Source organism: Haliaeetus leucocephalus, unplaced genomic scaffold (assembly GCF_000737465.1).
Source record: "Haliaeetus leucocephalus isolate CR32 unplaced genomic scaffold, Haliaeetus_leucocephalus-4.0 Scaffold848, whole genome shotgun sequence".
Classification (NCBI taxonomy): Eukaryota; Metazoa; Chordata; class Aves; order Accipitriformes; family Accipitridae; genus Haliaeetus; species Haliaeetus leucocephalus.
The window spans coordinates 5,494,196-5,519,682 of NW_010973284.1; the positions used below are offsets into that span (position 1 = coordinate 5,494,196).

A 25,487-nucleotide genomic window follows, 5' to 3' on the forward strand; every position below is an offset into this window, starting at 1 on the left:
TTTTCAGGAATGTGGTGACCAATTGTAGCCACCTGTGTTTGAAAGAAAGAAATTCAACCTAGAGCAGGAGCAGAGAAAGGTGAATAGTTTGATGGGAAAGAGGGATTGTGCCTTAGCATGCTAAAGGCTGCAAAGAATCATCCATAAACATGACAGGAATGAAGAGGATCTTTTTAAGCTTTGATAGTATTGTTACATAAACAAATAACTGTAAACTAGTCATCAGCAAGTCACCCTGTATTTTAGAAGAGGGTTTCTAATGAAAGATATGAGTTTCTGGAAAAGCCTTCCACAGCAGCAGTGGTTAGAACCCCTGTGACTTATTCTGTGATGGAGACAGGTACACGTCTGAGGGATTTGGCAGCATGTCTGCACGCTGTAGCAGCAGACTGGGCTCCGCGACCAGTGGACCCTGTCCCATCATCCTCTTCTCATTCATTCTGGTCCCACATCCATATAAATCCATTTCAGCTTTTAACCCTGAAGTCCCCTCCAGTGAGCCCCCAGCACCACTGATGGAGAGCAGGGTTATGACACTTCTGCAGCTTTGGCAGACATGGGCGGCAAGGAGCTTCTCCAGCCTTAGGAAATTGTGGGGGGAGAAAGGTTTTGCCTATATCCACCCTTTGCCACTGAGAAACAGGGGGGAAGCAGTCAACTTTACCGCATAAAGATCTGAAATAGAGCTGCTCATAAAAAAGAGGTGGGTTTCTCCAGTTATTCTTTTGCCTAGTCAGACCATCATTATTTTAATCCAAAATGTCCAGCTGAAAATATCAGCTTCTCATTGACAAAATGAATGCTGTCCCCTCCCCCAGCCATTAGGGTTTCTGCGTTTCTGCTAATATCTTTTCCATTTTCCATATTTAATTTGTCTAGCAGAATGAAATAAAAACATGCTGACATTTTCAAGGAAATCAGATACTTGCCACGAAAGTTTTGATGGAAAATTTTCAGAGAGCCCTGAGGCTCAGGAGCTGGTTGCATCGGGGTGTGGCCAGCTAAATCTGCTGTCTGAATCAGTGGGGGCAATGCCTGAGCATCTCTTAGACCCTCCGGACTTTCAGGTGATTACTTCTAAGAGGAAAACATCTTTTATAGCAAGCCACGTGCTCTGGGTGGCACTGACTTTGCTCTCGCAGCAGTTCTGGCTGACCTTGATGCGAGTGGTGCAGAATGCTGAGACGCGGCTGCCTCCACCCTCCCCTTCCTCCCCCTCGCACTGCGGAGGCACATGAAAACTGACCACAGCGTAGCCCTAAATGTTTTATTTTTAACTTTTGCCAGACAACACGTGTATCTAAGGCCAAACAAAAAGAGCCAGAGAATGGGGTATAAGTGGTTGTCAATGTCAGACCCAATCACTGTCAAATAGGGGCTGGATTCTGCAGCTATGCTGCATGCAGAGCTCCCGTTTCCTTCAGTGGTGCTCTGAAGCCACAGCGATGAATGCCTAGAGAGATGGATAAAGGCAGACAGACATAGATACAGACTGACAGAACCAGCCCCCAGATGGAAGTTGCTTGAATTTACCAGAAATTAAGATGCTGTACTGCTTAAGAAAGAGTTCCATGATCTCATTAAGTCTCTTTTATGTCTCCCTTTTTATTTTACCCTCCACCCTCTTACAAAAAACTACTTTGTGTTATTTGCAGATTGAATTAGAGGAAAATTGTCTATGGACTAAATAAAATGTTTGCATTCTTTTGTACTAGCAAAGTCCTTCGCTGAAGACTTGTGTTTTTTAAAGCAGAAGAAAATGCAGTAGGACATAATAATGTCATATAATCAGGATGTCTTAATATTTTCCTTTTAAATAAAAATGCCATTTATCACTATCAAATGAAGTGTTAATGGAATCAACTCACACACAAACTCATGTATGTGTATATATATATGAAAATAAATATAATATATACATTAAAAAAATCCTTACTGCAGAGAATGATCAAGCACCTTGTCAGCAATCCATATTATATTCGTTAATTTGATTCCTGCCAAAAAATCACTTAAGTGAGACCTTCTGATTTCCTTCTTTAACGCTTGAGGCTCCTTTCATCTAAGCAGTGTTTATTAACCTATTTCTGAAAATCAGCATAAGCTCAAGCTATATTTAATCTGTTCTTTTCATGTGCTTTGGGTTTTTTTTATGTGTTTTGTTTTGTTTTTAATTCCAGTGTAAGAATTAGAAATTGATTATTGGTCAGTATTAAAAAAACCCCACTGGTTCAGATAGTGACAACTGAAATGATAAAAACTAAGGTTTATTATGTTCATTTGTATCCTTTAGGGGAGACTGATTCTGTTTTGAAGTCCAGGACTAATGGTAATGACAGCAAGAAAAGTATATTCACCTGAAGAATAATACTGTGTCCTGATGACTGAAGTTTGGGATACATCTTCAAAACTCTGCGCTCTACCCCTATTCTTACCAGTGTCCCCTTCTGCTATCTTGAATAGCAAATCTCTTGCCCGCATGACTCTGGGTCCGCATCAGATGGGTGGGTGCAGACTCGTTGAACTCCTTAGTCAATTTGAAACCTGCAGATTAAAAGTGTTATATGACTAGATATTCCTGTTGGTACTTTCACACCAAAAATTGGCTTAAAACCCCAGTAACCAATAAACTCTGTAGCTCCCGGAAACCAGATCCAGTCTGGAGATGAACAGTCGGTATAATTTCTACAGAGCTGGCAGATACACCTATAGCTGCATGGAAGAAATCCTAGTCCCATTCATATGAATGGGGTTTTGCCACTGAGATGAATGTGTCCAGGATTTCACTCATACTTTTCAATATCCAAGCTAGAATAAGGCAGACTGGAACAAGGCAAACTTGCCATTGTGTTCAGTGTAAAAGCAAGGCAGCTCAGGACTGCCTACCTGAACTGATTTGTGCCTTCAGTCGCAGTGTGGAGATACCCTCATTCACCAAATGCTCTACCTTCGACAGTATTAGAGCTGGATTTTATCAGCTCCAAGGAGTTTCCCGTAACAGGTTACATGGTGACAGGTTTTGTCCTTCTCCCAGCTCTGCAGCCAAGGATAAAACACTTGCCAAAACTAAACTATGTCGTAGAATTTAATGTGGCTGTGGCTACAGATTTATAGAGGAAGGAGCCGTCCTAGCTGGACAACCCCAAAATTCCTACCAGGAAGGATGAAACATTTTCCAAGCTGCTGTAAGAAGATGATTGTGGTAGTCAGATAGTCCTTATAAAAATGATCATAATCTGAGAGCTGAAGCAGAAATATACCAGAAGGGAGCCGGTAAGAAAAAGTTATTTTGCTTTTTTACCCTTTTTATTTAGAGAAGAGGGTGGCCTCCAGTCAGGAGATGACTTTGCGTCCCTTAGAGGAAGTCCTTCTCCTTCCCCATCAGGCAGGCAGGGAAAGCAATGGGATAACTTGTTGAAATTTAGAGACTGAATCAACCTCAATTTCTCTGAGAACCCCAAATAAATAAGGTTTGCTCAAGGCACTCAGTTCAAACACATTCCTGAAAGATGTTATACCTCACAAGTATCACTTGCATTTGTATACATTGGGAAATAGAGTGGGTAATAAATCTTCTTACTATTTATTGCTCTGCCAATATGTATCTTGGCAATATTAAAATATATGCATGCATGCTTATGAATTTTATTTCTTTTCAAAGGAGCCAGCTCCTTCTACTAACAACCACAGCTATGACTTGGTAGACTCCTCTTTACCTGGCATGCCTATAGAAATCTCTAGAGAATTAGAATTCTCATTAAGTGCACTGGAAAGCAGAATTTAATCAAATGTATGTGAAAGCTCGCTGTTAAAAATATGCAACTATAAATTGCATTTTTGTAGAAGTTGTTGCAGTCCTACAGTGACCACTGAAGTCTTTTTTATTTATTGTACCATGAATACAGAAGAGATAAAATTAAATCCTCCATAATCAATGGCTCCAATTTACATGTGTTACTTGTCAAAGTGACTTTCTCTGGTCCCCACAAAATGTTACATAATGTGACATCTCACAAGTCTTCAGGAACATCCTAAGATGAATCTGAAAGATAAATATTGCAGTTGTGAGTCTTTCTGTCATGACTCAAATAATTTTAAAATTGCAGAGATGTATTCCTCTAACAATGTTAAAATTGTTCTAATGCAGGATAAAATGGTAGTTTTAGTCTCTGTAATTTTTATAGCAGCTTGTAATTTCCATGCACTAGTTACAATTCTCAGATCAGGAAAGATTACAGGAGAAAATGTTTTCACTGGAAAATCTGCTCCGCTGCTCATCTTCCCTGTGAAGAATACACTCAATATCTAGAATCAAGGAAGGCTTTTATGAGTTGTTTGATGCTCTAAGTGTCAAAGATAGACCATTTCATTTGGATTAGCGTCATTTTTGGGATCTGTTAAAGCGGTAAGTATGAGCCTGTTTCTCCCCAAAACATACTTTTATGAACACTGGTGCACTCATTTGTATCTATTCTGTTTGGGGCCACTCACTAGCAGGCTGGGAGATGTTTGAGAAATATGAAATGTCAGAGTGAAAAAATTGTGTCCTTTGGTTCTGCTTTGAATTGGTTTTAAGTCCCCAAATTAGAAGAGCTGTGATTACCACAGAAGGGGTTTTAGAAGAAGGACTTAAACAGTAAAAACCCTCAAACTGCATGTACCTTAAGTGTACTGAGGTGTGATGGAGTGCTGGTGACATGTGTGACTATCATTACACACACTGCACTGGAACTTTGGGCTCGTTTGGTGATACGTACCACAGGGATCCTTTCAGGCTGTCTTTGGGTTAGGGTGCCGTTGTGACTGTAGCTGTGATGACATGACAGTGGGGAAGAGCAGATATTTTTCTAGGTAAACTGATAAAGGAGGAGAAATGAGACCATCCTTTGGGCTCACACACAGGTTGGAACAGGTGGAGGACAAGGCAGTGTACAGAGAGGACCACTGTGACACTGTTGCAACAAATCATGTTGAGTTTGCATCATGAAAAAGTGTCTACAAATGTTAATGACATGTCAGGCTGCATACCTACAGGCGATATTTCAAACCCATGTTTTTCCTTTGATTGAGCTGCTGAGGATACGTTTTGGAGAGGTACAAGGCAGCCCAGAGGAACCCCTGCATGGGTGTTTTGGCACATATGAAGGATAGTGCACAACCGTACTGCTCCAGGGAGAATTCAGGGAAGAGTGTGGGCAGCTCAGGAAGGAAGAGTCCCCCTGGAGACCTGTGAACATACAGGGAACCATTTTGACTTTATATCCAAGGGGTCAAACAGGAAAATCACCTGCTTGTCATGGATCTGGGCCGGTAGCACTGTGTCTCTCTCTGTACTTTTGGGAATAGCCTGGGTTTCCTAGATGGTGAAGGGGCAGTTATGCTTCATGTCAGTGGTCGGTAGAGAATTGCCTACATCCCTCTCCCATCTTATATGTCCCCATAACAGCTGGGAAATTAGCCCTGCCCTTAGAGAGGACAAGGAAGTTGTCCACAAAGCAAAGAGAGCAGACTCCACAGGATAGAATAAGGGACCAGAATGGCACATCCTGTCCTGCATCCTTCTCAAATTGAGGAGAGATGCAGTATGACTGCCTATACCTGCCTGGAGGGAACTGGGACTGGGGAGTCAGGATGTTTTTCACGTTGGTAAGGGGATGAATAATTAACACTAATTACTTATGTTTGACATCACTGAGAAATGTTTGTTTAGTAGTTGCAAAGCAGATTTTGAGAGTTTTTTTGGAGAGGTTTTTTTTTTTTTTCCCCCTCTTATAGTTAGTGAACATCCTGTGTGCTAAACCTTGCTCTGGTGCCTGAGTGAGGCTGGTGGGAGATGGGCTTAAGACCAGACTCTCTGTGCAGTCTTTGGCCCTTTCTTATTTCCTGGCTGCCAGGGCTGGCTCTGAGACACGAGACACAGGGCCCTAAATCACAAGCCTAGAGAGGAACAAATCTGGCCTAAAGCTGCCTGTGCCTTTATACCCTTGACCCTGTTTGAAGTAGAGCCCAAATAAACACCTTTATTTTTCAAAGGGAAATTGCTGGAGCACCAGTGCTGTAGTACCCCAGAGGCCAGCTGGACTGAGTGCTCTGTGCTGAACCCAGCCTTTCTGTATGAGATCACGTCTTTTTAACTCATTCTCCCCATTCTTCATGTCTGAAATGCTATAATTAAAAATTAAGACAAGTGGAGAACACAGACTTTTGAGCTAGAAACTGAAAGATAAGCCTCCCTCCCCTCTTAAAATTGACGTATATATTTTGTTCTCATAAAGAGCTGTTGGATACAGCATCACCTCAATTATAATGAAACAGCAAAGAAATTCCACATGGGGAAAGGTTTTCTGAGGGTATATTCTCAGTTACTGCTGAAGATTAAAAATAACCTTCTCAAGCAATAAATTGGTTGAGACAGTAACAGGACCAAAATCATAGTGAAATCTAGTAATGAAATATTAATGCTACCATGTTAAGCTGGGAAAATCATAAAAATTCATTTTGCAGAGCTGCGTAGATCATATTACTGGTATCCTGAGCTAGCTAGATTTTAAAGTGCAGTGCTTTCTACTTGTGTCCTGTTCTATATACAATTCCTATTAGCAGAAAAGATGACCAAACTCTTAAGGCATGTAACTGCTTCAGGAAAGTAAAGAAACCCTGTTGGAGTACATGGCAGTAGCTCTCTAGAATTAGAAGGCATGTTGCGAGTGACACAAAGAGAGCTGTCAAGTACCTGGTGCTTTGCTTTACTGCTCCGCTAAATGGCCATTGTAGAGCTGCGGCAGACATATGGGGAAATTTTATTTCTAGGGCAACATTATTTTGCGTGAAACCGAAATTAGATAAAAACTAGGTGTAAAGGTATGTTTGAATTTCAGCTAGTGCTTGATCTTTGTATGCCAAAAGGACCTCCCTTGGATACTCAGTCTAGCTGCGGGCTTTCTTTCAGGTCCTGGAACCTGCAGCTTTCAGAAGTCAGGCCAATTTAAATTGTGTAGATTTTGCTGCTTTACATAACCTATTTGAATTCAGTAGATTTAAAAACCTGCAAGGTAAATAGGTACATTCTGCATACGCCTGTCCTACTGGCATAGGCAGTAGCTTTAACGTCACACAATTAAACAAAGTGGCAAGAGGAAGCCTAGCAAGGTCTAGCCATGTGGCATTAACCGTGCACAGTGCTTTCCAGAGCAGAAAGGGTGGCTGATTCGCTGTCCAACCAAGGTAACTCCATTTTATCAGTGTCCCTCATCCTCCAGCTTGCGTCACCTACAGTCCCTTTCTGACACACCACAGAACAGCTCATGCATTATTAGCAGCAGCGGCCATAGCTCAGCTGGAGGTGGCTGCATTAAGCTCGTAGATGTAACAAGGACTGTATACGTTATATTTCATACAGCAGGTTGGAAGGAGGGTTATGATCCTTGCAGTCTGACTGGCTTCCTGTGCCCAAGAAAGATCACTCCCAGAGACACACGTGGGCACACTGAGGCACTGAACAGAAGAGCACAGGTAGCTTCCCTTGGAAAGAGGTGGGCACCTCCAGGAGTGAAAGAGCAGTCACAGGAGCGGAGCAAGAGCAGCTGGAGCAGCAGACCTTGCCCCAGAGTCCACCTGCTGTAGCTGGTGGAGAGACAGAGGCACGGCGCCTCCAGAAAGTCAACGATGGAAGCAAGGTGCTGAGCCTGAGATGGGGTCTTCAAAGGGGCAGCAAAACCCACAGGGACTGACCTCGTACCCAGGAGAAACATGAAGGCCTATAAGCAAGCTGCTCTAAGGGGAAGGTATGTAAAAGCCAAAGACTTGTTCCAATGGCCTGCCGAAATCCTGCTCCTTGCCCCAGGCCGGGGTCTTTCCTGATGCCCAGCAGCCACTGAGTTTTGAGGCTGAATTAACTGCAGGACATCACTACTGTGCATTTCTTTTTCTCTAGAGCCTGAATACTGTAGGGGTTTGCTCCCCTTGAAGTCTCAGAGGAAGGCTCAGTCAAATCAAATACAGAGCTGCTTTGCTGCCTGTGTGCCAAGGATAAGAAAGCTAAAAAAAAAAAAAAAATCACAGCAGCTTCCTGGACTAGCCTGCCTATAAGTATCACCTCGCAGCTGGGTCCCTCGGTGCGCAGACCTTGCTGGCCTGAATTTTGCCTGGCCCTTTGCTGTGTACGTGATTCTTGCAGACCTGCCGAGGGGACACTCCAGGGTGACTTTGCAGAGCGCTGGGTGCCTGTGCCCGGGGGCAGCACCTAGGCAGGCCAATCCCGTAGGATAAATACCGAAACAGAGCAGAGAGCATAATCTGTTTTAATGGATCCTTCTGCTGCTGCTGAATAACTCCCTAGTTCGGATTACTTTTGCTGCAGGCACGATTAGTCAGCAATTGACAGGGCAGGGGGTCTCGGTGGGGAGTCTGTAGCTAGCTAAGAATATGAGCCAAACAAACATTATTTTCAGGCTTATTGGGAGAAAAACCTGCAGAGAGCAGAAAGTTTGTCCCTCGCTGTTTTCCTGGGTAGGGGTGCAGTCTTGAAGGAGATGAGACAAACACTTGAGGATGGCTGATAGCACTGGAGTGCAGAATAAACAAGGAAATGATACTGGATCCCAAGGCATAGAAAAAAAAAGAGACCTGCTAAAGAGAGCTCAAGATCAGAGAGAAGAAAAGCTTCCTGACACCGTGGGAAGTCACTAAAACAAGTGTCTGAAATGATGCAGAAATGGTTCTCACCTCCTTCCACCTCAAAGAACCAGGCATGTTCACAAAAAGCTTCTTTGGTGTTTGCCTTTGAATAATGAAACAAAATATAATGGTCAGTAAAGTTAAGCCATTAAGAGTAAATCAGTTCTGTTTCCATCAGAAAGCAGCCTGGATTACCCTGTAACACTGAAGCCATCTGTAGTTCCCACATTGATTTTCTTCTCTGCGGCACCGAACATACAAAATCAGCAGGTGCCTTTGAGTGCTCTCTCAGCCACATGGAGAAAATAGATAAAAGCCCTCTGGGCCTCCTGTATGTCTATGTGCAACCTCACCTGTGTGACACCTGCCTGTGCCCAGCACAGAAATAAGCACAAGCAAGCTGGGCAGCCTGCTGAATCGGCATATTTGCTGTGGAGGAGAAAATACTGCCAGGAAGCAGTGACCTGCCGCTTTTCTGCAATGTACCGGTGTGCAGCATCCCAACAGGAGTAGCTTTGTTTTGTGCCAAGCACCTCTGAGACAGAGTAGACTGTGCCCAATTTGGCGGAAATAAAAAGCAACCTCCTCTTTTTATTATTTGCTGGTTTTGTGGAATCTCTGCTTCCCCTGATCCACCGCAAAATGCTGTTTTCGCTTTTCGGGCGGCTACAATTTTGGCCTTTTTAAGAGAAAATGCCTGTTTCAGTGCCTCTGAAGGCATGGCAGCTTCTTCGCTGTGCCTGATGTTTCAGTGCACTTGACCCTGCCTTGACCAGGCAATGGCACAGCACTGGTTCCCTCCGAGGCAGTCAGTGGCACTTTTGGCGGCTGGAAAACCCACTGGCTCCATTTTCTCAGTCAAGCCAAGTGGCTGAGCAGCACATGGCAGTTGCTGTGTCCTTCCTTTAATTAGACACTCTAAGAAGTGAGAACAGCATCAAATAAGGTGAGGTCCCACTATTAATAACTAGCAAGTGACTGTATATTTAGATACTTAAAAAAAATCCAAATAAAAACCTGTGAGCTTAAGATCAGAGACAAAAAGAGCCTTTTATCTTTCTGAGCTCATCTGAACTCTCAAGTCAGGGAGAGTCCACTTCACAAGACCTCAGCGCCATGCCAAAGCTGTCTCTAGCCTTTGCGTTCATCATTGCTGCAACCGGTCACAGCATAAGCAGCGGAGACCTGGACGGTCAGGATCTGCCCACCCCACAGTGCATCGATGTCCCCTAGAAGAGCCAGCGCTTTTGTCAGGCCTGCAGGACGCGGCACTGACTTTGTGTGAACCCACCTCGCCTACAAAGCAGCCTGCGGAAGAGCAGGTGCCCCCTTTTTTCCCCGAGTATTTGCCGTGCTGGTTGGTGTGGGCAGAAAGGCAGTGCTGCTGCCGCCACTGAGCCCCTGGGACCGCCCGAGAGCTGCAGCCCTGCTGTCCTGCAGAAAGCCACAAATGTCAGCGGAAGATGATGAAGTATGAATTCAAAGGTTAGTCTGTTTTTTCCCCTAAGCTCTAAAGGAGGGAATCACTACCTTCTGAGATGGATAGTATCATTAATCAGACACTGGGAGTTCAGTCCCTTATACGGTGCCAAATCATCTGGACTTTTATCTTCCCAGCCCTGCACAGAAGACAAATCCAGGCCTGCTACTGCTTGGGAAGGGGGGGTTGGGTGGGGAAGAAGTTATTAGGGGGAAATTTTTGAAGCATAAACAAAATTTCAGCGAAAGGTTGTTCTTGCCATGACACGATTATAAATGAGATGATCAGCCACAAAGAACATTATTTTTTGTGGCTTTAGCAAAATGATGCTTCTGTTCTAATGGCAGAAGTAAAAAATTTAAAGGGAGAAGAGGAGGGTTCCTTTAAAAATTCCAGGTATTTTAATTAATGCCAATAGCATTAAAATATTATGGCTTGAGATGCTTATGAAAAGTCTCTTTTATTCATTAAATTTCCCAGACCCAGCATAATTAGAATTCTTAACATTCGTGATCTCTCAGCATTGGCTTCCAAAATTAATGGTCTGAGTAATTTCTTACAGCAGATGAACTGAGTTTCAAAATAAATGTATTGCAGTAGTAAACATCAGCTTTCTGTAAAGGCAGGATGCAGCATTCAAAGACAACTTTCGAGAAGGAAAACACCCTCCATTTTCTCTCTTCTGGATTTCCGTATTCAAGGGACATAATGAAGGATTGTAAATTCCTGTAGTCAAAATTTAGGGAATCTCTGAACAGAAGCCGCCTGCACCAGTTGTGCATGCAAATCAGGCTGCAGTTTGTGTGTCACACGTTCTTTCTGCCACACTGGGTATAGGAGAAGCTGGTGCTCAGGGTGAATTAGGAGGACGGGGTAGCAAAGGATGCTGTTTTCTGCAGGTCCCTGCTTCATTTGCTGTGGGAGTTGAGGGCTGTGACAAATGCAGCAGGGCACGGGACGCTGTCCTGGTTCAGCCGTCTGAATGGTGCCCTGCAGATCTGGATTCTGCCAAAAGCCTGCTCTGTGGGCCTGGGAAGGTCGTTTAACCCAGACGTTTTGCACGGGGTTGCTAAATGTATGCTGTTCATTTTGGCATCTGATTTCCAGATTGCGGAGCACTTCCAGCTGCAACTCCTGCCGCTGGGCTGTGAACCCAGGAAGAGCCACGCCGAGCTAGGAGCTGTAAAACCTGCGTTTCCGACCGGGCACGGCAGGATCTCACAGCTCGTTCTGGCACTGTCCTGATCATGAGACTCAGGATCCTGGATCCCATTCCCAGTCCTGGAAAGCCACCAGCTCTGGTGGGTGCAAATCATTCCGCCCGTTCCCCTGCATCTCATCCTTGTTTGAGTGCTGTCTTTTCTTACCCTGTCTTTTTACCTGGCTAGTCCCAGTCGCCCCTATTTGGGTTCATTTCCTGAGGTTCAGGCCCCTTCTCTGTTCAGCACCAGGTCTCCCACACCTGCACTGCTCCTGTCCCACCGCCTTTGCCCAGCCCATCAGACTTGTCTAAATGTCCCTTCCTCTCCTTAAGGCTGCATTTCCTCCACGATCCTGGCCCAAGACTCATTTCTTCTGTGCCAGCATGGTTGAATTTGTTTCCCTCGTGGTCTTGATGCCAGAATACAGGTGATCTTTGCACCCACAGTGTAGTGATGAGGAGCTGTGACCATAGGCGGCATCTCGCTCTGCTTCTCCAGCCAGGCGTTAACACATACCCAGTAACTTGTGGTGGTGAGTGCTCCAAAGGGAATTAGCTGCTCTGTGCTGATGGGTCGGTGGGATGGGGCTACCCTGTTCTGGACAAGCTGAAGGGCAAGATGACCCCAGCAGGACAAGATCCTCAGAGCTTTTAGGATTCCCACTAAAAAAGTCTTTGCTGAGGAAGTTGGATTGGATTTTTGTTAAATGCTTTCACTTGGCCACACTTGCGTAGATTTTCATGGCAGTAATGAAAAGGCACATCCTTAACACAAAGGTCACAAGTCGACTCCCCTATCCAAACCATGAGGAGCTGTGGTGCATCTTAAAGAAGAGGATGTCAGTTCTTTTTCTCTTTTACCATTACAAAACAGCGCATTGTTTCCTGGCCTTGCCCTTGGGAATAGCTATATTGTTTTGGCTGAAGCTTTCAAAAAAAATTCAGCCTGAGGCAGATGCCCAGGATGGAAAATGACAAGTTACTGGTCAAAATATGACAGTTATAAGCAGCTGAAAGTAGAGTCTTGTAATTGGAAATGTCAGACGGTCTTGACAGTAGGCAGTGCTACCAGCCCACCAACCTCAGGAAGTTTGCTCAGGATTTTTTGTGTAGGTAGAGGCAGCGCGCGCACCTCCTAGTAGCCTCTGTAATTTTATACACGGCACAAAAAGGAGTAGCAAAGTTTTCTGGGTGTTAAAACATGGCATGAACTGCACTTCTGCTTCTGGCAGCTTTATCATCTATTTGGACACAAGCTGGAGAATCGCCATGCCGGCTTAGCACAACCCTGCGGCTGCCTCCCGCCTCTGAGACCAGGGGAAAGGATCTGGAAACAGAGCAAGGACTGAACACCCATCCACACGTGAGCTTCCCTCTAGCTATCACTTTCTGAGTGGAGTTGGATTCCCCAGCACTTGAATTGCTAAACCGAAGACTTCTGGGGCAATTTTGCGGGGAGGGACAGCAGTTCTATGCCCCCCAGCCCCTGTGAGCGCTGCTCAAGCCCTCAGCATCCATCGTGTGGAGGTGTGGTGGGTGCGTTGGAAGCACTTTGCATTTCTGTTCATTTCTTAGTCTGAGATGTGTGCAGCGACTGGGTTGGATTCTTACAGCTGTTTGACTTTAGCCAGCCATTTGACTTTAGCCGAGGAAAACTTCAGAAGGCTCCAGCCACTGCTTGCACTTGAACCAGCCGGTCACTACCTGCCTTTCAGACACCTTCCTGGGAGAGAAATTCACCTTTCCCTGGTGCAGGGGCAACCATCCAGCCCTGTAGTCAGTCACTGCAGTTTCATTAAGTTTTATATTTAACTTTCCCTCAGCACCTGGGACCAGAAAGAGTGTGTTAGTGTCTCGGCGCTGGAACACTACATTGAATTACCTTGTTGGTTTATCTGGTCATAATAGCAAGAGAGATCCCAGTGCTGTAGTTGACTCTGTCAGCATTTCCATTATAAACCTCTTATTCTCAAGAGGTTTTAACTTAGCTGTAAAAATCTGTTCCATTGCACAAACTTAGTTTATAACATGGCATAGAACAATATTTTATCTTTTCATGTTGAAAATACACACACAGTCAGTTCATACTGAAATATATATGTGTGTAGCCAAAGATGTACTGGTTTTGGGCAGTGAACAACCTGTTCAGCACCTTCTCTTCTTTTTAATTTAGCCAACATGATACTATTACTCTGGCTATTTTAATAGATAAGATACCATGGTTTGACAATCTCTTCCATTACTGGCACATGAACTCCTCTAATATATGTTAATATGATCATTCACAAGTGCAGCAGTCACACTGTGGAGAAAATGTAAGAGGTTTGGCACAAAGGCTGCTTGCCCTCCTTTTTCTTTTATTCTAAACACTCGTTCAAGGACACTTTGCTCACACTCTGAAAAAGCAAAGCAAAAGCTTTGACCAGCTGCCTGGCAGGACGGATTTGGCAAATGTGTCATCATGGTTCTCTCTATTGTGCTCTGCTGGGCAAGAAGGCACCAGCAACTGAGGAACAGTCTCCTCCAGGGACCCTTCTCCTGCCTGAACTGGCCTTCCCTCCCCACCGCATCATCGGTCTGCTGGGCGCTGTGGGCACCTGGGACAAAGGCGGTGGAGGAGGCAGCAGCTACATGCTCAGGCTCTCCAGCTCTCACCAGGGTTTCATCTGACTTTTTTTGTTTGTTTCTTTAACCAAATTTTTCTTGATTTCCTAGCAGAAAGCAGCTGGTTTGGTGTCCTTCAGAGGAGCAGTGGCTGTTCTTGTCACCTAAAGATCCCACCAAAGGATAACCTCTTTGGATGGGAGGGTTTGAACTCAATGACAAAAAGCACTATTCCCATCGGGCGCACATGGCCAGAGAGCAATGCTGCTGCAGAGGGTCCCTGCAGGGCACAGTGAATTGTTTCTGAGGATTTTCTTTTCTCCAGACACAGGCTGACACAGGAAGGAAGCTCCTTCTCCCAGAGACTCCAGCCCTCCTCAGAAGAGGTGAAGCTTGCAGGACACTGGGTAGGATGAGCCATGCAGAGAGCCTCCACAGTGGGAGTCAAATAAAACATACACCCTAGAAATTTCTCTTTTTTTTTTCCTGGACAAATTGCTCTCTATGTGTTAAGGAAAAGCATTTTTTTTCCCAGCGTCTCCGACTTTTGAAAACTCATGGCAAGGTAGTTCATGCCCCAGAGACCCAGAAGTGCTCCCATTTTCCTGGTGTGGCTGCACTGGTGCTACAGTGACTCTGAGAATGCAGTTTTCTTAGATAAGACTGCCTGGATGCTTTTGCTTTCCATCCCCACCCATATCACATGCTCTTTATTTCTTCCTGCTCTTTTCTTGGTGATGCTGCTGAATTTCAGACATGCTTTGCTCAACCTGGGATCCACCTTCAGCTGCTGCTCAGTGTGGCCAGGCAGCCTGGGGCCTCTGGCTGGGTTTGTTGGAGGTGGCTTCCAAGTGGATTCAGGATTTTCTTACAGCATTCCTACCTCTTCTTCTAAGATCTGCTTCCCTTCTGCCACTTACCTTTGGACTCCCTTCTCATACACATACTTCCACCCCTTTGACAAGGCTCATTTTTCGGGACGGAGATTCTGTCTCTTATAAAAATGCTGGCAAAGATAAGGGCCATACAGGTCTGTGGACCAGCTGATAGAAATTCATCTAAATCCCACGCTGACGGTTTCCCATTGATAGCCAAGGCTACGCAGGCACGACTGCAAGCCCATGATTCAGCAACTTTAACTGATTAATCAAGTCACTTGATTTTTTATGCATGCAAGTGTGCCCAAGGCAGCTGTGTTAAGTCGGCTTCTAGTCAGAGTGTTAGCAGTGCTGAGGATGTCAAAGGGTTTTGTGATATTGATATAAATATATATGCGTAGTTTTCTGATTAGGTTGTGGTTTTAAATAGTCTTCAGTGGCATTCATTCAGTTGATAGACTCCTTGCTGCAAATTTACATGCACGTTGTACCTCTGATGCTGCGTTTCTTAATTACAGATACACTTTATCTGAGTTAAACATGTAACAGGCCCTTAGCATAAATTATACTTGGTGTGTGTGTACTGAGAGTACTTCCCAGGTGTGCGAGGGGATAAATATATGTTAAAAAAACGCATGCATCTTAGAAAAGGTTTAGGAAATCTTTTCATTTTCTAAAAAAAAAACCCGTTAAAAGCTGTAAGAACACCAAACCAGAGCAATTTTTGTCTGTGGCAGAGGAATGCTGTATCTTGTATTTCCTACATAGCCTTACGGTTTTGTGGATGCGCAGGTAGAATTCCAGATGCTGATGGGCTTGGTAGCATCACAAGTGTGTGCTTTCAGACAGCACGTTTATAGCTCTTTTGTTGATAAAATGAAGTAGTAACCAGAGAAAATGTCAGCATGTTTTCCTGGCACCCTATTTAAAAAAAAGAGAAGGGCATCTGTGTTTCAGGGACCACTGGTATGGCTTCAGTCATCCTAATACTGCAGAAGACAACTTTTTTGAGGTATACAGCTGGTGAGAGTGTGAGGAGCAGCTCCTGGGCTCATTTACAGCCCGCGGCTGCCAGCGAGCGCTCGGCACTCTCGGCTGTCCTGGGGGTTAATGCTAAGCACAGAAAAGGCAGGAGCTGCAACTGTACAAAGAGCCTTTCTTTCAGTCTGCTCCAGCCTTCTCATATGTAACCACGTATTTTACTGGCATGTATTAGGGCAAGAGACTTCACTGCCTTTCTTGGCTATAAAGATTCATGGCCATCTCCTCGGTATAGGAGATCAGGAGACATGACTTAGTATCATGTGGTTCTACTAGGTGTAAAGTTAAAAGCACATTTCAAATCAGTATGTTAGGAGAAAATGATGCAAAATTAGAAAATGAACGCTTGGCTTCAGAGGAGTCAAAGGGGTACAGGTATTTGTGTTTGTCAGTTTTTTCATGGCAGCAGTAGTTGTTGATGTTTATTTTTCCTCACTTCAGTAGAACAGTGTTTGTTAATAATTCTAATAATAAAACATCCACAACAATTGCCAGATTTGCCAATTTTTTTCACAATTGTGGCTAAACTGAATATTAAAAAAAAAAAAAGGAAATTGTTTTTTTTGGTTTTTTCCCCCCCCCCCCCAACCATAGAAGACCTGGCGTAATGTGACAGAGAGCCCGTTAGGAGCACCTCTATGAGTGACTTTGTTCTGCCCAGAGAAGAGCTCAAATACACTTTACACAGTTTGCATTGTGAGCTGCAACAATTATTGCAAATACACCAATATTAAAAACAAAACGAAAACCCAACCCTGCTAGAACTGACTCACAGATGGACAAATTTGTTATTGTTTTCATGATCTTTTGCAATGTGTTTGCAGGTTTCCACAGCCTTGTTTAAATTCAAGCAAGGACCTTTTTGCACCAACTTTGCAGGATTTCATTTGTGAGTTGTACATTTAATTCTCCACAGCAGATGGTGATGTGTGGGTGTACTGCTGTATATTTGCAACAGATTCCTTATCCTACAAAATTAATTAAGTATCTATCTATCTCATGTGCTGATTTAAAATCAGAATTGTATTGTTCATAAAAAGCTAATTCTTGCATATCATTTTGTTGGGACCTGTGCAATTCCAACAAAATGTAAGGGAAGAAAAGTCTAAGTGCTACTTTAAAGCAAATGGCTTGTGGCAGCTCTAGTCAGTTCTGATGCGCAAACTGAAGAGCTAATGATCTCGTGTGTTTAAAAGTCACCAAATTAAAATTAAGTATTTTGGGCCTCAGCGTCAGGTTCCCCAGATATTGCTATGAAAAAGGTTGCTGGGGCAGTTTAGCTGCGCTGAGTGATCCACAGCACAGACAAGGCCTCCGAATTAAGCCCCTTTTCTTTTGGTGGGGTTTTTTCCTTATCAGGGATTTATTTTTAAATGATTGCTCTTTCAGTGGCATTGCTTATGCTCGTTTGCAAAGTTTAGGGGATATTTTTGTTTGTTTGTTTCCTCCTAATTTGATAAAATCTTGTGTCTTTATGAAAGCTGTCACTGGTGGCTTGTACTAGTGCCTCGGCAATGCAGCCATCCCAGGCTGTACATCTGGGTTTTGGAGGAGAAAAGAGAAAATGCAAGGCTGAGTGGAGAACTTCAGCGGAGGTCAGGCACTTCCAGACTCACCAGCCCCACATCGCCGACTGCTCCATCAGCCTCGTGTGGCACAAAACCCGGAGCTTCATCTACAGTGGGGTCCACATTGGTGTCCTTGGGCAGGGGGGAACGACACAGAGCCTTAATGGTCGTGGTGTTAAGCAGGTGGTCAGGATGGATAAAATAAGGCCAAAGACGGCTATTTGCCTGCTCCTCCTGCCTGAGTGATGGCTACTGGGCCACTGTGTGAGAGAGGTTAATGAGAAATGAAATTTAGGAAGCTTGGTTCTTTACTTTAAGTGTTGATGCAGTGGGGTGCTCTGCACCACGCGGGCCAGGTAAGACAACAGCCAGGACGGAGGGTCCCCGGTGTGCTTCCCCTGTGCCACTGGGTGTATTAACAAAGAACTAAATAAAACCCATTCCTCTTGTCCTTCGGCTGCTGGAGCAAGGGTGGGCAGGCGGGATCACCCCATGGCACCCTGGGCTGGCCAGGAGCTGTTGGCGTAGCTGCTACGGTGAGGACGTCGCACTAGACAAGCGGGGCCGGGGCTGCCACCTGTGGTGGGAGCGCACGGTGGCACAGGGGACCTCGAGGCTGGTGGCTGAAGTGTTTGGGGACAAGACGCTTGTTTTGCTGACAAAGCCCTCCCATCCACTCCAAAGCAATCTGCAGTGTTGGGAGCTTCTGGACCTGATGGCATAGCAACTTACCACATTGGTTTGCTTTGTATCTGCTGGGGGGGAAACGTGAACCAGCCCTGCGTTGTGTTTGCCTGTGAGTAAGTAGCAGTAGTTGGGTCACGATTGCTGGCAGCTCCAGACCCCACTGATTTGAGAGAAGACTGGAGGTTTATTGTGAAATGGATAGGGTAGAGGTTTTAGGATTTTATTTTTTGCTACTGCACAAGAAATAAATTGCAGCCCTGTAATGTTTTAAACCTGCATGAAATTAAGCATGAAATATTTTAAGTCCTTTAAAATATGCTGGACTGGTTTTTAAAAATATCAGTGATACCTTAGGGGTGCGGTAGACAAAATTTCAAGCCTTGACTGAAAAGCAGCTGTTTAATTTTGTGTGTGTGTGTATCCACATCCCCATCTTCCCAGTTATTTCTACTGAAAGAGTATTTTGAAAATACTGCTAATGTGATAGAAAGAACAAGAAAGTAATTTCTTGTCTTCAATTGTGGGCAAGTCAAAGTAGTTTGCCTTTGTATGACCCATCCTTTTGGTCACTTTTCTTCCTACAGCCCTTTCTGATGCTCGTCTCTAGGAGATTTACAGGGAACAGGCTTTTTGAAACACTGCTTTTGGGTTTATGGGAATAGAAACAATTTAAGCTCAGTGACTCTTTTCATAGACTAAGTTCCCATCCTCCTGACCACGCTGGCACCTTACGGTGCTTGATCCCATTTGAATTTCTCGAGCGCACCGGAGTGGCACACAGCGTTTCTGGGGAAGGCCTCCGAAGTACCTGTCGCGCCAGCGTACGCGTTCTCCCGGTTGCAGGAGTTACCACCCCGCTGCACGTGGGATGAAAGCCATTTCCTTAGCACGCGGCCAGGGGCTGCACTGCAGCGGTGGCGGGGAGCAGCACCCCCAGGGTGTGTGTACGTGTGCCTGTGTGCAGTTGTCGCTTTTCGTTTCCTTCCTGCAGAAGCTCCTGTTTGTCTCCAAGTGATATGCCCCCTTATGAGTTACTGAAGCTCAGCTGGAGCGGCTCCATCGCATCTTCTGGGTTTAAGAAGTCAGTTATTTTTAGAAGAGAGCTACTGGATTAGCCCGAGATGTCAGAGCTTTCGTAAAGTTATGCTGGATTTGATCTCCTTTCATTTTGCTCTGTATGCACAATGAATTACTTCTGTGCAGCGAGCTCAGTCTGTAAGATCTCCAGGGCAGGGAGCTAATCTACTCTGTCATCACACCCTGACCTGGCTTTACCTCATCTAGCTGCGGTCATGTAAGTGAGAGGCATTCAGTTAACAGCCTTGCCCGGCTCCTGCTACTGATGACGGAGAAAGGGGTTCCCCAGGACACCTTCTGGATGTGCCTCTCCCCATCAATTATCCCGAGGCTGATGTAAGTACCCAGGTAGCAGCCTCTGCTAGGTGCTGTGCATCCAGCCCCCCCCCGCCCAACCATTCCAATGGAAACCCTTGAGGGCACCAGAATACTTGTCTGCAGTTGGGTTGCTACAAATTCCATGTCACCAGGTAAGCTGACTTCCCACCGCAAAAATTTCAAGAGCGGCTCACTGCTATCTTGAATACGCCAGCCATCATTTTCAACACACACTCCCCTTTCCATTCATTCAAAGCCCATTACTGTGCCCAAGGTAGTCTGAAGTGGAATATAAAGTGAATGCACTTGAAACACCCTCCCCCAGGTGATTTTCCATTTATGCAGCAGGCTTGCTAATTGCAGAAAGAGTGATTACCCTTTCAGGAAAGAAATATAAAACTTGATTACTTTGAATGAGTGTTAGTGAAATTTGGTTCTGATCCCAGCTGGGCAGAAATTGTGTTTCAGCAAGACTTTCTAAAAATGCTCACATAGGATGTGTAGTGAACCAAGGGCCCGCCTGTGACCATTTTTATCCAGCGTACATTTGTGATACTCTCAAAAGTGGGACTGAACTTACATTTGGATTCCTAAAATGGGCAGAGTCCTTTCTCTTGTGTTAACATGTGCACGTGAGCTTTCATACAGCTTAGGTAAGCTCACTAACGCAAGCTGTACAGAATGAGAAATAGGTACTTTACATGAATGAGATGTAGAAGGATCAGTAGCCAACCTTTAAGTGGACCTGGGGAAGTAAGCTGGACCAAAACTGGCCTCTTTGAAGCCAACAGCAAAATGCCAGTATGTACAGTCACCTTTCTGTCTAGACTGTACAGTGATTTTTCAGCTCACTACTTTTCTGACAGTGTAAGGTACACAGAAGAAAGGAGAGGAAAAAAAATTAGGTGACGAACCTAACAAATGCTGTAATGTAGATAGTGTTATTTTATAACAAACACTTTCTTAAATGGAAAGTGCAGGGTTTTTTTAAAATGGGCTGGTGCATGTTACACTATGTTGTGACGTGCATGTAATATATACATGTATATATCAAAACTGTGTGTATATACATATATATAGATAGATGGAAGAATGATGGTTTTCAGAGCCAAGTCTTTAAACAGAACAAATTAACTTCTGCATTTTACTATGGCATGGTCAGGTTGGTTTAAGGATGAATTGAGCAAGCTGTAAATTTAAGAACAAACTCATTCTGTGGCCTGCAATTAATTATTATAACCAACATGGTAACTTAATCTCACAAAAACACGAGTTTATTAGTAGGTGAAGGAGCTGAAGAACCACACAGTCCATCCAGCCCTCTGATATAGTTTTCCTAATCTGTTACGAAATGCAACGCTGCAGTTTTACAAGGTACATATTCTCAATTAGTGAATGTTACAGAACATAAACATGAAGTGAATATTTGTATTAATGGGATTCAAACAAGTCAACTGAAAGAAGTATCAACTCTAGTTATAACACATGGTGAAAAGAATCAAATTTGGAGTGTGATCATATAGACTGTTGTACAGATAATATGTACAGTGTTTCATATTGCATGACATTCATAGCATATTCATAGAAAAGTCAAACTAAATGATGGCTTAAAAACTGTATTAGCGCTGAAATTTGCTCGCTACTTTTGTTAAGTGTTGATACTGAGTTAATATTTTCATTGTGTAAAAATACTGTATATAGTAGAAATCCTTCAGTATCTTCCACATTCAAATAAATAAAGTTACAGTTACAGTTTGGTATTTGGTGTTCAACATCTTAAATTAAATGGCTGATTCTTTCTAACCTTCAGAAGGAAAAACAAATCATGAATATGCTCATCTGGTTTGACTAGTACATTTCTCTCTTGAAGACCTTGCTTCTGAAATCAGACTCTAACATCTACTTCATTTGAGGTGCAGCTGGGATTACTAAAACATCTGAACACAGTTAAAAAGGTGGAAAGTCCATAGCCATTCTACACACTTTCATTTATTGTCTGGACAATTAAAGTACAAATAATTCAAACACAACAAGGTTATGAAAAAAACATTTACAATACTTTCCCTCAGAAATGATCTAAACTAGCAAGGTTAACATGAAGTCATTCATTATAACTAAAGTATACAACTGCCTGGTCCTAAGAAAGATTTTTTTAAATTATTATTATTATTCAGATAGTAAAACACATCGTAGAGAAAAGATTCTGACATGCCTTCCCCACTAATGCTTAGCAAATGCATCAAAACTTTCCCAGCAAACTGCGCTCATTCATAGCAGATGATGTATAAAGGTTTCCCTGAACATTGAATGAGTGTTCCTTTAAACTAAAATCTAACATTGTTAAAGTAAAAAACTGATAAAATTATGATGCAGCCTTTGCTTTAGTTATTTGTCTACTACAAAAGTTTGCCTCTTCAGTGTGAAAAAACAATACTTAGTCTACATGCAGTTAGTGGGTATAGCATGGAAAAAATGCACAAAATAAGCACAAGTTATAAATAACCATAACGTTTTATTACCATTAAGACTAAACTTGTATTGAAAAGATTTTATATAACAAGACAAGAAAAGCAATAGCAAATTTAACTATCAACTAGATTATGCATAGCGAGTAACTGTTTCTAGTACTCAGGGAAGAGCATGACCCTTTTTTGTTTTAAATATATAACCATACAAAGCACAAACATACTAAAATGATCAGTGCACTGGACATGGGAGAGCACCCCCTCAGTCATTTTGTTCCCTTAGCTCTGTTTTCCCCAATCTGAATTACATTAAAATAAAGACCCAGTTGTTTTCTTTTCTACTGTGCAGTAAGAAAAAATATTCACAACAAACATGACAATATATCAAACAATATTTCTACACAAGTTACCTTGATACCTCTGTCACTTAAGTATCATAAGAAAACATTTTAAGACATATACAAACAAAACTAGCAAAGTGTTACAACTTATAATAAATTAACCAAAAGAAAAAATAACTTTATATATATATATATTTATATTATATATACACATACACACACAACAAAATGACACAATAATATGCTTCTTCCCATAGTTTAAGTAAACAAATAAGTAGACTAGCCAAACTAGCTATATTTGATTTTGGCCATATGCATCACATCGGCAATTAAATAAATAAGTGTTTCAAGCAACATAAACAGTGTTCCAAATGTGCCAACACAGCCCAATTATATTAGCTTGGGCTATAAAGTGAATTTGAAAATTCTTAACAAATTTAAAGCAAATGTATTTTTTCTAAACACATTACATTTAACTATGATACTAAGATATGTAAATAATTTTGTAGCACCTACTGCTCAAACCAAGGAAGTTTTTGATCAAAAATTAATTTTTTTTAACTTTTGTTCTGCTGATATCCCATACTGATGACTTAAAGAAAAACCGTCTTGCAACTCATCTCCTTGCTTTTGGGTTTTGACTGTGGGTAACTGCGTGCCTGGGAAGAACACTCTCCCGTACTGTATTTAATATTTTTATTACATGCTATGAAAAGATACGAAGATCATCTGTTTGTAGCCCATCCTTCAAAAAACAATCTACTAATCCAGTTTAAAACACACATCTTGATCTCTAAAAAGTTACCAGTGCAGTATGAACATGACAAAGTTGTCAATTTCCCCTAAATTAGCCAGTCAAAATATTTTTTCTCAAATCCAGATTCTCTTGTAAAAATTCTTTATATTTTATAAAAATAGATTTTTCTTGAAACCCATTTTCAGCAAAGAGACCACCTCTTTGGCAACATTGTTAATGTTATTTAAATTGTTATGTCATCAGGTATCCCCCTTTACCCCATTCCCTAACAGAAGACTGTTTAGTTCACATGATACAAAAGAAAAAAGGAAAAATAAAAAAAGTTGCAAAATTATGTTCTTCTTTTTGCAATTTTTATTGTTCCTCTTTAATTTATGTGGGGGGTTTACCAATCTGATTCAATCAATGTTTTGAAAAAAGAAAAGAAAAACAAAAATTTTTTCTTGCTTTTAATCCCATTAGTTCGTAAAAATTGTTTTTGTTTTATTATTTTTTCAAATGAGTGAATGGTCATCTTAAAAAGACCCACCTTCAAGGAAGGTAGTAAAACTAGCTGGCCGGGTAAAAATCCCTGCACATTGTTATCTATGTATATTATATTCAACAACGACAGCTATGAAAGAACATTCAATGCATCAAAGGTTTTTTTTTTTTTTCTAAGCATTATAAAATCCTTTCCTGTTCCTCACAGGATATCCAATGTTTTAATACTTAGGCAACACTGGCTTATAAAGTCCATGGTTGAATATAAGCCTTGAAGAGTTTTTTTTTTTGTTTTGTTCGTATATATATTTATATATATATATTTTAGTAAGTAAGGATATGAAATTCAGGATTTGTGGGTTTTATTGGTTTTAAAGGAAACTTGCAATACTCTGTCTCCTAAACGGTATCCATTAAGGCTGGCAATCGCCATGGCAGCTTCGTCGTAGTTGGTCATGGTGACAAAGCCAAATCCCTTGCACTTGTTGGTGTTGAAATCACGGATCACCTTGACATTATTGACTGCTCCAAAGGGACCAAACAACTGCCACAGCACGCTCTCATCTGAGTCGGGAGACAAGTTGTAGACGAAGATGCACCATCCAGTCCCGGTGTGACCAGGGATATTCATTCCAACAAGGCTCGTCATACCATCAATTGTGATCGGAGAAAACCTACCAAGTAAAAAGAGGGGTCTATTCTAAATATATCTCTTGGCACAAGGTACACGGAACCAAGACTTTGAAATAAATAAGCCAATGTTAATGAAGGTTCTTGATCCTATCCCTGGAAGATGCCTACATAGCCACCCTTGGTCTCTAGCTCCTACTTAAGTGGAAGGGAGCTGTTGTAAATCAACAGACCAAATCTGGGCATAAATGCATCTCCCTTCAAGGATAAGCCCCACTTAGATGTATACAAAGATCTAATAAAAGAAATGCTTAAGGACAATCTAAGTCAAGAAGGGCCTGTACATGCTGCTATAAACACAAGTTCATTTAAAAAGGCCTGTAGGAATTTGCCACTTATTCCCATCACTAAAAAAATAACATAGTTTCAGGGCAATGGGAGATCTAATGCTTTACCTCTTACTCGTTTCAGGGGAGGGGGGGAGAAAAAAAAAATCAAACAAACTTCAAGACTTATTTTAAAGATTAGTATGAAATGGCACTGTCAGGATTCAGCTATAACAGTAGCCTCTTTAGCCAGAAATACTATTAGATTTAGAGACGTCTTTAAGTGGTAGATTTTAATTCTCCTCCTAACATAGTCCTTAATTGACATACACTGGGAAAAAATCCAGTTAATAAAGAAGTCCTAAAGCTGGCCACATATTAAAGAAGACTTATGCAGCTATCGTAGAGTAAGTAAGAGAGTGCATAAATGTAATCAATGAGCATGTCAACTAATACCTTCATACTGTGAGACTTCATGTCCATAACAGGATCTTAGGTCTTCGAATAGCCAATGCAGAGAGACAAGCTCCTAGAAATGTAATATAGCACCCTAACTTTCCCCCCGCCTTGTCTTTTGGGACCTGTTTTCTTTAACTTGAACATCTGAACTGGGAAGCCAAGGCCAGGTAGTACACTGATGAACACAACCATCACAGAATAACATAGGCTGGGCCGGACCTATGCAGGTCATCTGAACAACCTCCTGCTCAACGTGAGGCTAACTTCTTGCATTGGATCTGCTGCTCATGGCCTCGCAGAGGGAAGTTTTGAAAGTCTCCAAGGACGGGAACTCCACTCCTGCAGCTCCTGCTTCAGGGCTCCACCATCCTCACTGCGAATGATTTTCCCTCATACTCAGTTGAATTTTCCCTGCTGCAGCCCGTTACTGTTGACTCTCGTCCTTTTGCAGTTGACCTCTGAGAAGAGCTTGGCTTCATCTTTTTAATGCCCCTTGTAG

At 42.7% G+C, this 25,487-nt stretch overlaps 1 protein-coding gene across 5 annotated transcripts in view; it reads right to left on the minus strand.

The window, feature by feature from the left end:
* Positions 1 to 20,775: 20,775 nt before the first annotated feature.
* ELAVL4 (ELAV like neuron-specific RNA binding protein 4) overlaps positions 20,776 to 25,487 on the minus strand; it is a 66,529-nt gene continuing 61,817 nt past the window's right edge. For 3 of the 5 annotated variants that reach the window (XM_010582406.1, XM_010582408.1, XM_010582410.1), the window contains one exon: positions 20,776 to 24,247. In XM_010582406.1, coding sequence (XP_010580708.1) covers positions 23,920 to 24,247 — 328 coding nt within the window. In that variant the 3' untranslated portion in view covers positions 20,776 to 23,919. Of the gene's footprint in view, positions 24,269 to 25,487 lie in introns of all 5 variants that reach the window. The other 2 variants (XM_010582409.1, XM_010582407.1) reach the window with 1 other exon arrangement.